The following is a 14,896-nucleotide window of genomic DNA, read 5'->3' as shown; positions in this document are numbered from 1 at the left end:
AATGAAATGCAATAGTAGGACAACTTGCACCAATAGAAGTGATATAAACATTGTACAAACCAATTCCGTAACATTCCAGTCCTTTAACTTTATTCCCACCGTGAGCTTCAACTTGGACTAATTCAAAATTATCCAAAACTTGTCTGTATTTAGAATAGAACATACAGAAACTTGTAAAAATAACATTCAATGTTTACATACTCTACAGTCAGTAAATCCAAGGCCTCTGTTTCATTTGTTTCTAATTTAACTGGAGCTTTTGTTCCTTCATCTAAACAACCTTTCCATTTCCAGATAGTGGTAAGACATTCCACACTGTGTGGTCCGTAATACGTGTCACAATTGTCAGGAAACACTAAAGAACAAATACGCGTTGCTTTTTAAAGTATATACGATAAAAACGTACCGTCAAAATAAAAACACAGTTTAATAAAAAGCAATGTACCTAAACCATAACAATTCAATTGATGATCATCATCTCCATTTTCGGCTGCTAATTTAACAGCTTCCATGTTTGCTTTTATTGCTCTGTAAACATAAAGCACAATTGAAAAAAGTAAATATTTTAAAACCAAAACTCACATCAAATTTGAGGTTTTTAAAGAATCGCTTTCAGCTGTGGTGAGGTTGTTGGGAAATCTATAACCTTTCAGTTTGCAATCCACTTCTTCCCAAATTGTGATGAGACAGTCAATAGAATGAGGTCCGTGGTAAGAATAACAATTTTTGGGATAAGCTGAAAAGAAATACAAAAGTTGGACAACATCCACCAATAGCAGCACTGGTTAAAATGTACAAACCAATTCCATAACATTCCAATCCTTTATCTTTGTCACCACCATGAGCTTCAACTTGAACTAATTCGAAATTATCCAAAACCTCACTAAAGTTGGAGTTAATAATTTATGAAAATAAAAGGTTGACTACGTCAAAATACAGAAACTGCAAACAAACTTACTCTACAGTAAGCAAATCCACAGCTTCTTTATCAGCATGATCCAATTTAACTGGGGCTCTGGTTCCTCCATTTAAACAACCTTTCCATTCCCAGATGGTTGTAAGACATTGAACACTGTGTGGTCCGTAATATGTGTCACAGTTGTCGGGAAATACTAAAACAGGATTTAAAACAACACCTTGTTAACTGATTACTTCTATGTAATACAATAAAAGAAAAAACATACAACAACTCAACTTACCCAAGCCATAACAATTTAACTGATGATCATCATTTCCGCCATCTGCTGCTAATTTTACACTTTCCATATTTCCTCTTACAGCTCTGAGAAAAAGTATATATTGGATGCTCATACTATATTTTAAAATTCAACTAACGTCAAATCCATAAATTTTAAAGCATCTGCATCAGCAGTTGTCAGGTTGCTAGGATATCTATAACCTTTGACTTTGCAATCTACATCTTCCCAAATTGTGATGAGACAGTCAATAGAATGAGGTCCGTGGTAAGAATAACAATTTTCAGGATAAACTAAAAGGTAATACATTAGTAGGACAACATCCACCAATAACAACGCTGGTAAAAATGTACAAACCAATTCCATAACATTCCAATCCTTTATCATTGTCACCACCATGAGCTTCAACTTGAACTAATTCGAAATTATCCAAAACCTCACTAAAGATAAAATTAACAATTTAGGAAAATAAAAGGTTAATTACATCAAAATACAGATAACTGCAAACAAACTTACTCTACAGTGAGCAAATCCACAGCTTCTTTATCAGCATGATCTAATTTAACTGGGGCTCTGGTTCCTTCATTTAAACAACCTTTCCATTCCCAGATGGTTGTAAGACATTGAACACTGTGTGGTCCGTAATATGTGTCACAGTTGTCGGGAAATACTAAAACAGAATTTAAAACATTAACTTTCTTACCGATTACTTCTTTGTAATACAATGAAAGAACAAACATACAACAACTCAACTTACCCAAGCCATAACAATTTAACTGATGATCATCATTTCCGCCATCTGCTGCTAATTTTACACTTTCCATATCTCCTCTGACAGCTCTGTAATAAAAACGTCATATATTGGATTCTTATATTATGTTAAAAAATTAGGCTCACGTCAAGTTCATGGATTTCAAAGCATCTGCATCAGCAGTTGTTAGATTGCAGGATATCTGTAACCTTTGACTTTGCAATCCACTTCTTTCCAAATTGTAATAAGACAATCAATGGAGTGGTATCCATGATATGAATGACAATTTTCAGGATATACTAAAATGAGATGCAATAGTAGGACAACTTGCATCAATAGAAGTGCTATAAATATTGTACAAACCAATTCCGTAACATTCCAATCCTTTAACTTTATTTCCACCGTGAGCTTCAACTTGGACTAATTCAAAATTATCCAAAACTTGTCTGTATTTAGAATAGAACATACAGAAACTTGTAAAAATAACATTCAATGTTTACATACTCTACAGTCAGTAAATCCAAGGCCTCTGTTTCATTTGTTTCTAATTTAACTGGAGCTTTTGTTCCTTCATCTAAACAACCTTTCCATTCCAGATAGTGGTAAGACATTCCACACTGTGTGGTCCGTAATACGTGTCACAATTGTCAGGAAACACTAAGAACAAATACGTGTTGTCTTTTAACGTATGCAGGGTAAAAAACGTACTGTTAAAAAACACAGTTTTAAAAAAACAATGTACCTAAGCCATAACAATTCAATTGATGATCATCATCTCCATTTTCGGCTGCCGATTTAACAGCTTCCATATTTGCTTTTATTGCTCTGTAAACATAAATCACTTATCTGAAAAAGTAAATTATTTGAAAACTAAAACTTACATTAAATTTGAGGTTTTTAAAGAATCACTATCAGCGGTGGTGAGGTTGTTGGGAAATCTATAACCTTTCAGTTTGCAATCCACTTCTTCCCATATCGTGATGAGACAATCAATAGAGTGGGGTCCGAGATAAGAATCACAATTCTCAGGATAAACTAAAAAGTAACACAGTAGTAAGGCAACATCAATCAATAGCATCGGTGGTAATAATGTACAAACCAATTCCGTAACATTCCAGTCCTTTATCTTTGTCACCACCTCGAGCTTCAACTTGAACTAATTCAAAATTATCCAAAACCTCACTAAAGTTGGAGTTACAATTTATGAAAATATAAGGTTAATTACATCAAATTACAGATAACTGCAAACAAACTTACTCTACAGTAAGCAAATCCACAGCTTCTTTATCAGCATGATCTAATTTAACTGGGGCTCTGGTTCCTTCACCTAAACAACCTTTCCATTCCCAGATGGTTGTAAGACATTGAACACTGTGTGGTCCGTAATATGTGTCACAGTTGTCGGGAAATACTAAAACAGGAGTAAAAACAATACCTTACTTACCGATTAGTTCTTTGTAATACAATGAAAGAACAAAAATACTACAACTCAACTTACCCAAGCCATAACAATTTAACTGATGATCATCATTTCCGCCATCTGCTGCTAATTTTACACTTTTCATGTTTTCTCTTACATCGCTGTGAAAAAATCTTATACATGGGATGTTAATATAACTAAAAAAATTAACTTACGGCAAATTCATGAGTTGTAAAACATCAGCATCAGAAATAGTCAAATTGCCAGGATATCTGTAACCTTTAACTTTGCAATCCACTTCTTCCCAGATTGTGATGAGACATTCAATAGAGTGAGGTCCGTTGTACGAATCGCAATTCTCAGGATAAACTGAAATGAATTAGTCGTAAAGCAAAAAGCACAAAAAATGTATGTACCAACCAATTCCATAACATTCCAATCCTTTGTCCTTATCGCCACCATCAGCTTCAATTTGAATAGTTTCAAAATAATTTCCAACATCACTGTAAATATACAAATATAGTTAATAATGTACAACAGGCAATATGTAAGATAGACTTACTCTAAACTCAAAACATTTAAAGCTTCCTTTGCAGCTGTGTTTAGTTTAACTGGGTGTTTTGTTCCTTCACTCAAGCAACCTTTTGATTCCCAAATAGTTGTAAGACATTCTACAGTGTGAGGTCCATAGTAGGTGTCACAATTATTAGGAAATGCTACAAATAAACAATTGTTACCTATTTATGCTGGCATTGCAGAGAAATGTAATATGTAAAAAAAGAGGTGTTATATTTTATGAAACTGGTGCTCCATGATCCATCGCAAAAAAACAGATATGAAACGTTGTTGTTGATTGTACGACTTAACATCAATCTAATAAGGATCATCAGGTTGGAGCGATGAACATTAAGTAATGGAAAATCGCATGTTTAACATTGGTGTTCATGGGAATTCTCATAAAAAAAGTGTCACTCAAATGTGAAGAATATTAAACTATAAAAGAAAATTTAAATTTTATTATAGAATTGGTATATTGACTGCTTCTTCTGTATAATTGTATCAAAAAGTTTTCAAATACAGACTTTATTATGTTTTAGTTTCCATTAGTTAATGTTTAACACTCTTTTACATTAAAATGTTTGTCTTACTGGTACCTACTGTACACTTTTCTTTAAAAAAGAATTGGTTGCCTCCCATAAAAATTCGATTAATCTGGTATGTTACTAGGTTCAATTTTCAATTAAAAGATAAATAGGTTTATTTATATATATATACACAAAGAAGCAACAATGTTACCTTTTTATACTAGTAGTAGTTTCCCAGAAAAACAATAATTCCAAAATATAATTATTACAGCTAAATTTAAAAGCATTATTTTGCATGTTAACATAAAACTTACCAATGCCATAACAATTCAATTGATTATCTGCATCTCCACCATCAGCTGCTGATTTAACTCCTTCCATGTTTGCTCTTACATTTCTGTGATTAAATAATTATAAGTAAACAAAACAGTTTATCCAAAAAAATCACCTTAAATCCATGTTTTTCAAAGCATCAGCATCTGCACTTGTTAGATCACCAGGATATTTAAGACCTTGAACCTTACAACCAACATCTTCCAGATTGTGACAATCAATTGAGTGACGACCGAGTTGACGACCGTGATATGAATCACAATCAGGATAAGCTAAAAAAAAATATAATTTATTTTTTAAATTGTATGAACAGCATTACTGCCAAAACATGTACAAACCAAGTCCATAACATTCCAATCCTTTATTTTTATCACCACCATCAGCTTCAATTCGCGTAGTTTCAAAATTAATGCCAACATCCCTGTAAAGACATAAATTAAGTTTTTAATATAGATGTGAGTGCATCTTTAAATAACATACACTAAATTAAGCAAGTCCAATGCTTCTTTTCCAGCTGTGTTTAGTTTATCTGGAGCTTTTGTTCCCTCAATCAAACAACCTTTTGATTCCCAGATAGTTGTAAGGCATTCCACACTGTGTGGTCCATCATGAGAATCGCAAGTATTTGGAAATGCTGCAAAGCAAACAGTTATAAAATTATAGTCAAGAAGAAACAAATTTTTAATAATTTTCCTTCACCATATTGCGAAAGAGGATAAAAAAATTAACGTAAGCAAGATGCAAAAGTAAAACACTATTTTTTAAATATTCACAATTATCATATTATACCACTTAGTCGCTTTTCATTATTTTTTTTTAAAGTTGCGTATAATCATTTAAACAAAAATATATTAAAACTGGATTGTAAAAATACCCCTTTATCAGTAATAATGTCACAGACCTGATCATCAAAAAACACCTGAAACCCTATTTATAATAAAAGTTTTTTACGTCCCGCCGACAATATACTCATTGGTTGGTTCCCTTATTATTGATAACATAAATGTCGCTCTGTTTGTAACTGCATCGTTTGAATGAATGTAACTTACTTTATCCTCGCGTGGCCGGAAAACGACAGTCGTTATAACACGGGTGTGCACCTTGCGCCAGCTTACGAGTTACCAATTATGTTACTTTGTGGGTGATTATTTTTTTGGGATTTTTTTTTTCATTTTTATGTATGGCTGATAATTTGGACAACCCATTAGTGACCACTGGGTTGGAGCAATTGCCGTTAAGTGTCTTGCTCAAGGACACATACGCCCACAATGGTAGCAGCGACGAGCCTTGAATCCATTACCTCTGGGTTAGAGGCAGGCGCGCTAACCACTACGCCACGGCGCCGGACGTTTCGAAAACGTTACGAAAACTTGCAGATAGCTAAAATGACGGAGCGGTTTATGCAAACTATTAAAAAATGCAGTTTTATAACACCAACTATATTTTGACACAAATCCTGTCAAACGACACCTTTAGATGGTGAGTTTAAAACGAAATTACATTTATTAAAACGAGATATCTAAATCAACAGAAAGAGATAAAAAATTTACGCACGTTCATTGTGGATTATAAATAGGGATGGGCTGAGATATAAACTATTAGGATTCGGCAAATCCGAATATCTACGGTCCAATATTTGATCGAATCCGAATATTCGACGTCATTTAACCTAATTCACAGTGGTGAAACAAATGAATTTATTTAACCGCTGCATATCCATTTGGTTTCTATTGGTAACGTTCTATCATAGCGTTATCTGCGCGACGAGAAATTAATTAAAAACCTGTCAATCAACGGCCGAGTGCCGATAAAAGGCGACGCACCGCTATTAGCCACATGACATCAAGGGTTAACTAGATTTTTACACTTTCCTATAGAAACCAGAATTACAAAGTTGGCAGATTAAAACGTTGTATTGACGAGTAATGTCTCGTCAAGAATACGGTCGAATTTAATTTACATTTCGTTCTATGATACTATAATTGTAGCCAGCCATGTAAAATGTACAAATCGTGCTAGTTTCGTTTTTATAATTTCTAAAATCGGACATGGTAAAAAGCTACGCTTTTTCAAATGCGGCAATTAGGCAATAGCAGGAGCACGAGCGCTAATGACGTCATTAAGGAGAAAATACACACGGGAACACTTTAAGTTTTAGTCGGAAGGCGCCGCTAATCAAAATTGCACAAACACGTGGTTTCAGATCAAACGAACACGTGGTTCACGATCAGAGAAGGCCGCACAAGATGGGAGTTTCGTGAATTGCAGTGTTGCAGAATGTTGAAATCGGAAACACTGTCCACTAGATTATTCGAAAGGGCTGCGATTCCTTACTTTCTTAGAGTTAATTCCTAACGAACGAACTGGGTTGGGTTATAACATAAACGGCAATGTGAAACCGCATAATTGTAGGTCGTAAAACACACTGTATCTAAGCGTCCAGGAATTTACTGTTTTAACGCAATCAATAGCGTGTGCGTGGCAATTTGGGCGAAATAGAAAGTATCCGGATACGCATATTTGTATTCGGTCGAATACCTAAAAATGCGTCGAACAACGCAGAATATTCGGATTCGATTCGCCCATCCCTAATTATAAACGTAATTATGATTACGCTATTATACCTTTAATAAACCATAAAAATTTTAGAAAACAGTTGTGGTTCATGCGCTTTTATATTTCGTATAATTTTTTTATTTCTGATATAATTTTAAGCAGACAGCCAAGAATAGTTTAAACTTCAAATGCAGGTAAATCGTGTTGATGTGAATTTTAATTGGTGAAAATATTAGAGCGAGGAGCAAACCTATGAATAAATTGATACCATTATAAATTGTAATATGATATTACAAAGTATACGTATATAACAAGATTTGGTAGCTTGGGTGACAGCCGCACATAAAAGATAATACGTCCGGATTTTTATCTTCTTTAATCCTGTATTAAAAGTAAACAAAAAAAATCTTACCAATGCCATAACAATTTATTTGATTATCTGCATCTCCACCATCAGCTGATAATTTTACACCTTCTATGTTTGCTCTTACATTCCTGTGTTAAAACAGTTATAAGCAAAAAAAGGATTCATCTAAAAATCACCTTAAATTCAAGTTTTTCAAAGCATCCGCATCTGCACTTGTTAGATCACCAGGATATTTAAGACCTATAACCTTGCAACCAACATCTTCCCAGATTGTGATGAGACAATCAATGGAGTGAGGACCTTGGTAGGAAGTGCAATTCTCAGGATAAACTGAAATAAATTTCATTTCAGTTTATAAATTGTATGGACAACAATAATGCCAAAACATGTACAAACCAATTCCATAACATTCCAATCCTTTATTTTTATCACCACCATCAGCTTCCATTCGCGTAGTTTCAAAATTAATGCCAACATCACTGTAAAGAAATGAATAATATACAAGTAAGCATATCTTCAACCAACTTACACTAAATTAAGCAAGTCCAAGGCATATTTTCCAGCTGTGTTAAGCTTATCTGGAGCCTTTGTTCCCTCAATCAAACAACCTTTTGATTCCCAGATAGTTGTAAGGCATTCCACACTGTGTGGTCCATCATGAGAATCGCAAGTATTTGGAAATGCTGCAAAACAAACAGTTATAAGTTTCTACTTTTTAAGAATTTTCCTTGGTCATATTACTAAACAAAATGGTTACTAAACAAAGTAAGAGGCATAAATATTATAAAAGTTAGATACTCATAAAGTAGTACTATATCAATTTATCCAATTAAAAAATATCAAAAATGTTTAGGGTAATCATTAAAAACATTTATATAATAAAGTAAGGTCGGAAAAGATAGGACACATTTTTATTCTATTTTTCCAACCCCATTTGGTAGTAAACAAAGAAAAAACAATGAATTATAAAACTGTATCCTCGCGACTCCTTAAGATTGTTGTTAAATATATAAAACACAATCAAATTCAGAATATTTGGATAATATGTGCTAAAGGTGTCCCAACTTCCCCACCCTACTATATTGTTATAAAAATCTAACCAATTCCATAACAATTCAATTGATTATCTGCATCTCCACCATCAGCTGCTGATTTTACACTTTCCATGTTTGCTCTTACATTTCTGTGTTTAAACAGTTATGGTTAAATAAAAAAAATAATACATAAATAACTTTAAATCCATGTCCTGCGCCATGGCTTAGTGGGTTGGGCGCCTGCATCGAAAACCAAAGTGTCCCCAATTCGATGCTCGACCGCGGTACTACCACTGATAGGGTATGTGTTCTTGGGCAAGACACTTAACAGACATTGCTCTAACCCAGGGTCACTAATGGGTTGTCCAAATTATAAGCCATATCAAAAGCAAATCATACATAAAGGTAAAAAGAGTGGTAACTCGAGGATAAAAAATAATGCAAAATAACAGGCGTCTGAGTGCGATGCGGTGTCGCAGCACCGGTCGCACAAAGGACTTAAATGGGCTTTTCGGGTGTTAAGGTAATGGCCTAAATGTGGCCTAAATCCCAGGTCCTTAACAAGGACCTCACCTAAAAAGAATAAAAAAAACCTTAAATCCATGCTTTTCAAAGCATCAGCATCTGCACTTGTCAGATCACCGGGATATTTAAGACCTTCGACTTTGCAACCAACATCTTCCCAGATTGTGATGAGACAATCAATAGAGTGAGGTCCGTGATATGAGTCACAATTTTCAGGATAAACTGAAACAAAATACATTAGCCAATAGAAATTTTGTTAATAATGTACAAACCAATTCCATAACATTCCAATCCTTTATTTTTATCTCCACCATCAGCTTCAATTCGCGTAGTTTTAAAATTAATGCCAACATCACTGTAAAGATGGTAAATAAAGTTAAACTAGATATCAGTGATTAACTAACGAGGACATACTCCAAAGTAAGCAAATCCAGCACTTCTTTTTCAGCTGTGTTTAGTTTAATTGGAGCATTTGTTCCTTCACTTAAACAACCATTCGATTCCCATATAGTTGTAAGGCATTCCACACTGTGTGGTCCGTTATGAGAGCCACAACCATTTGGAAATGCTACAAAGTACATTCGGTATTAAGTTTCAGTAAGTCAAAAAAAAACAAACTTGGTTTTAAATTTTTCATTAGCATTTTACTAAAGCAGATAGAACACAAAAAAAGTAACCAAAAAATAAAAACAAAACACTAATTTGTAAATATCAAACTTTGCTAATCATTTCACTTGGCTGTTTTCCATTAAAAAAAGATAATAGTTACAAAATAGCCAATGTTGCAGGTAATTTTAAACATAAATTATTCAAATGTTATCAATAAAATCTTACCTATGCCATAACAATTCAATTGATTATCTGCATCTCCACCATCAGCTGCTGATTTCACCCTTTCCATGTTTGCTCTTACATTTCTGTGATTAAATAATTATAGGTAAACAAAAAAGTTCATGCATAAAAATCACCTTAAATTCATGTTTTTCAAAGCATCAGCATCTGCACTTGTTAGATCACCAGGATATTTAAGACCTTGAACCTTGCAACCAACGTCTTCCCAGATTGTGATGAGACAATCAATTGAGTGACGACCGTGATATGAATCACAATTTTCAGGAAAAACTGAACAAAATACATTAGCCAATAGCAATGATGTAAATAATGTACAAACCAATTCCATAACATTCAAATCCTCTATCTTTGTCTCCACCATCAGCTTCCATTCGTGCAGTTTTAAAATTAATGTCAACATCACTGTAAAGATGGTAAATAAAGTTAAACTAGATATCAGTGATTAACTAACGAGGACATACTCCAAAGTAAGCAAATCCAGCACTTCTTTTTCAGCTGTGTTTAGTTTAATTGGAGCATTTGTTCCTTCACTTAAACAACCATTCGATTCCCATATAGTTGTAAGGCATTCCACACTGTGTGGTCCGTAATGAGAGCCACAACCATTTGGAAATGCTACAAAGTACATCAGTTCCTAGGTTACAGCAAATCGAAAAGAAAAACATATTGTTTTAAATTTTTTATTGGCATTTTACTAAAGTGTATAGAAAATAAAAAATAGGCAAGAAATAAAAACAAAACACCAATCTGTAAATATTAAACTTTGCTAATGTTTCACTTACCTGTTTTCCATTAAAAAAATAAATACAAAATAGCCCATGTGGCAGGTAAATGATTGAACCTAAAGCTAATTAAATATTATATTAAAATCCTACCAATCCCATAACAATTCAATTGTTGATCTGCATCTCCACCATCAGCTGCTGATTTCACACTTTCCATGTTTGCTCTTACATTCCTGTGTTTAAAATATTATGGGTAAACAAAAAAGTTCATGCATAAAAATCACCTTAAATTCATGTTTTTCAAAGCATCAGCATCTGCACTTGTTAGATCACCAGGATATCTAAGACCTTGAACCTTGCAACCAACATCTTCCCAGATTGTGACGAGACAATCAATAGAGTGAGGTCCATGATATGAGTTACAATTTTCAGGATAGACTGAAACAAAATACATTAGCCAATAAAAATGTTGTTAATAATGTGCAAACCAATTCCATAACATTCCAATCCTTTATCTTTATCTCCACCATCTGCTTCAATTTGCGCAGTTTTAAAACTAACGCCAACATCACTGTAAAGATGGTAAATAAAGTTTATATTTTATACTAGTGATTAACCAACAAACACATACTCCAATGTAAGCAAATCCAGCACTTCTTTTTCAGCTGTGTTCAGTTTAATTGGGGCATTGGTTCCTTCACTTAAACAACCATTCGATTCCCATATAGTTGTAAGGCATTCCACACTGTGTGGTCCGTTATGAGAGCCACAACCATTTGGAAATGCTACAAAGTACATCAGGTATTAAGTTTCAGTAAGTCAAAAAAAAACACCTTGTTTTAAATTTTACATTAGCATTTTACTAAAGCGGATAGAAAACGACAAAAAAAACCGAAAAGGAAAAATAAAACACTAACTTGTAAATATCAAACTGTGCTAATCAAATCATTTAGCTGTTTCCCATTCAAAAAATACAAAAAAAACCAATGTGGCAGGTAAATATTAAATATAAAACTAATTAAATATTATTAAAAATATCTTACCAATGCCATAACAATTCAATTGATTATCTGCATCTCCACCATCAGCTGCTGATTTAACACTTTCCATGTTTGCTCTTACATTTCTGTGTTTAAAATATTATAGGTAAACAAAAAAGTTCATGCATAAAAATCACCTTAAATCCATGTTTTTCAAAGCATCAGCATCTGCACTTGTTAGATCACCAGGATATTTAAGACCTTGAACCTTACAACCAACATCTTCCCAGATTGTGAGGAGACAATCAATTGAGTGACGACCGTGATATGAATCACAATTATCAGGATAAACTGAAACAAAATACATTAGCCAATAGCAATGTTAGAAATAATGTACAAACCAATTCCATAACATTCCAATCCTTTATTTTTGTCACCACCATCAGCTTCCATTCGTGCAGTTTTAAAATTTATGCCAACATCACTGTAAAGATGGTAAATAAAGTTGATACTATATACCAGTGATTAACTAACAAACACATACTCCAACGTAAGCAAATCCAGCACTTCTTTTTCAGCTGTGTTTAGTTTAATTGGAGCATTTGTTCCTTCACTTAAACAACCATTCGATTCCCATATAGTTGTAAGGCATTCCACACTGTGTGGTCCGTTATGAGAGCCACAACCATTTGGAAATGCTACAAAGTAGAATGGTTATTTAGTTACAGCAAATTGGAAATAAAATATTGTTTTAAAGTTCTCATTATCATTTTACTAAAAAGGATACAAAATGAATAAAGATTTATCATACCAGTTGGATGCTTCCCAATAAAAAATAAATACAACACAGCCAACGTTGATGGTAAATATTAAACAGTCTGAACCACGCTTATACAAGTTGGTTTTAAAGGAAAATTTACACCTAAGTTATATCACGATCTGTTCTACTCGATCAGCTGATTTAGGCTTTGCTTTGCTAGCGGAAAATGAAATATTGTTTGCAGCAAAACAGAGTGTACCGTCGACATAGCTTTTTCTGTTACTTTTACATTAAGAAATATGCGTAGGTATTGCCGGGGCCTGATTTTAATTTAAAATTAATGTTTTTTAAAATTGTTTGTAAAAGTGTATTACAGTATTACACTATTTGAATTTGTCAGTTAAAGTTTGTGATGTTTAGTCATGTAGAAGTTTTTTGTCTGATGAAGTGACATAAGTGAAGATCCTAGTCCACTAGCAATAGGTATTGAACCTTTTTCTAGCTTGAACCTGTACTTCCAGCAAGTGTTGGGGAAGTAGACAGGCAAAGACCATGGAAAATAAGTGAAGCTGAGCAAATCAAAAATACAATTTGGTGGGTTGACTAAGAATAGCATTTATTAAAAAAGTGACATTTCATAAGTCTGTTTGTGTTGCACAGTCTTTTTTCCTGAATTTACTAAAATTTGTATAAACACAATTATATATAGATATTAAAAAATATGATATTCTTGACTGAGACCAGAGCATAGAATACACATTTAGCGAAATCAATTTACACCTGTATAGAATTTATTGTTGGCCTTCATACCAAAAAGATAATCAATCATATGTTTATGGAGAACTTTGTTTAATAGGTACGGGAATGACGTAAAAGGGAAAACAGAAAGGTTTTATCAGTACTGATCAAAAGTATAAGCGAACAACAATATAGTGACGGTTCAAACATTTACAAGAATATTTCATCATTCAGTTTTGAATGGTCTTGTTTCATACAAAATGTGATTCATGCAAGAGTTACGTTTTTTAAATTAAGTACATTTAAAATTACTAGAAATACATATATAAGTATTGGATTATTTTCATTGTTTTGAATAAAGAATGCTTGTACCAGATGGTGGATTTGTTTCTTCTTTGTTCTTCTCTGGTCTCCAAATAAATGCTATACTTACTTGATCAGAACAAGTTTTCTTGCATATCCTAATGGGAACATATCATAGTAAAACCATCTGAAGTAAAATGTACAAATATGAGATGACCGGCATACCAATGTAATGTTGCTTGCTTTTTTCTAAGCCCCGCTCTTCCTCTTAAAAATAAAAACACACATATATGTATACTTATTGCTTTACAGTCATTCTTGTCTTGCTATTTTAAACACAGCACCAATCATGCATGATTACTGTGCTCATGGTAAGCTCCTATATGGTAACTTTAAATACAGATATAAATATAGTCTACGCCATGGGGAAAAAGATTTGAAATCCGAACCCTGGAAAGTCCCGAAAACTAATTCTCCACTAAGCTTGGTGGACTATTTTGTGTGGTTATACACTGATCCCTAGGAAATAACTCAATAAGTTGCTGAAGCCATTTAAAGTATTGTTAATAATACCCTAAAAAAACATTTTGATTTGCTTATTTATCAACACTGCACCAATAAACCGCTGATAGGCCGAGTTTTCCTAATAAACGAATATTGTATTGTGACGTCACAGTGCCCGCGACGTTTTTAACAACTTTGAAATTAGATTTTTTAAATGTTCATAACTTTTAAATTAAAGCAAATTTTCACAAACTAGCTGTTAATTTAGCATCAGTAGACATAAAGCTTTATTCTTATGCAAAAAAACTGCTCAACCATGAGAACCGTGGGCCAGATTCTTTAAACATAAAATATAACAAACATTATTATAAAAAATCTTACCTATACCGTAACAATTCAATTGATTATCTGCATCTCCACCATCAGCTGCTGATTTCACACCTTCCATGTTTGCTCTTACATTTCTGTGATTAAATATTATAGGTAAACAAAACAGTTTAACCAAAAAATCACCTTAAATCCATGTTTTTCAAAGCATCAGCATCTGCACTTGTTAGATCACCAGGATATTTAAGACCTTGAACCTTGCAACCAACATCTTCCCAGATTGTGATGAGACAATCAATAGAGTGAGGTCCGTGATATGAATCACAATTTTCAGGATAAACTGAAATGAATCTGATTGTAAAATAAATCACATAAAAACATGCAATGAGTGTAGCTTTTCATTCTTTTCAGGAGCAAAGAAGGTTGGTATAAACACATGT

General features: G+C 33.4%; 2 protein-coding genes and 1 long non-coding RNA gene across 3 annotated transcripts; all 3 read right to left on the bottom strand.

Moving 5' to 3' along the window:
- Positions 1 to 1,656: 1,656 nt before the first annotated feature.
- LOC149724585 (uncharacterized) lies at positions 1,657 to 2,032 on the bottom strand. The gene is made up of 2 exons (XR_016386554.1): positions 1,954 to 2,032; positions 1,657 to 1,866 (listed from the first exon to the last, which is right to left on the bottom strand). It is a non-coding gene; the product is annotated as an uncharacterized LOC149724585 (long non-coding RNA).
- A 640-nt stretch (positions 2,033 to 2,672) lies between these two features.
- LOC149724584 (uncharacterized) lies at positions 2,673 to 5,694 on the bottom strand. Its single transcript, XM_089893098.1, has 12 exons — positions 5,687 to 5,694; positions 5,160 to 5,206; positions 4,901 to 5,057; positions 4,767 to 4,849; positions 3,930 to 4,083; positions 3,788 to 3,870; positions 3,583 to 3,736; positions 3,446 to 3,528; positions 3,205 to 3,358; positions 3,047 to 3,129; positions 2,829 to 2,982; positions 2,673 to 2,772 (listed from the first exon to the last, which is right to left on the bottom strand). The coding sequence occupies exons 1-12, from the start codon at positions 5,692 to 5,694 to the stop codon at positions 2,673 to 2,675; spliced, it is 1,260 nt and encodes a 419-aa protein (XP_089749224.1).
- On the bottom strand, positions 5,356 to 14,783 carry LOC149724583 (uncharacterized). The gene is made up of 22 exons (XM_089893099.1): positions 14,643 to 14,783; positions 14,511 to 14,593; positions 12,369 to 12,522; positions 12,226 to 12,308; positions 12,022 to 12,175; positions 11,888 to 11,970; positions 11,476 to 11,629; positions 11,333 to 11,415; positions 11,129 to 11,282; positions 10,995 to 11,077; positions 10,581 to 10,734; positions 10,439 to 10,521; positions 10,236 to 10,389; positions 10,102 to 10,184; positions 9,682 to 9,835; positions 9,540 to 9,622; positions 9,336 to 9,489; positions 8,809 to 8,891; positions 8,238 to 8,391; positions 8,105 to 8,187; positions 7,754 to 8,038; positions 5,356 to 5,419 (listed from the first exon to the last, which is right to left on the bottom strand). Exons 1-21 carry the CDS (start codon positions 14,651 to 14,653, stop codon positions 7,881 to 7,883), a joined length of 2,385 nt encoding a protein of 794 aa, XP_089749225.1. The 5' UTR covers positions 14,654 to 14,783; the 3' UTR covers positions 5,356 to 5,419; positions 7,754 to 7,880.
- Positions 14,784 to 14,896: the final 113 nt, after the last annotated feature.

This window comes from Ciona robusta, unplaced genomic scaffold (assembly GCF_009617815.1).
Source record: "Ciona robusta unplaced genomic scaffold, ASM961781v2 AP042726.1".
Lineage (NCBI taxonomy): Eukaryota > Metazoa > Chordata > Ascidiacea > Phlebobranchia > Cionidae > Ciona > Ciona robusta.
Note: the sequence above shows the minus strand (reverse complement) of the source record. Positions and strands in the feature narration are given on the sequence as shown.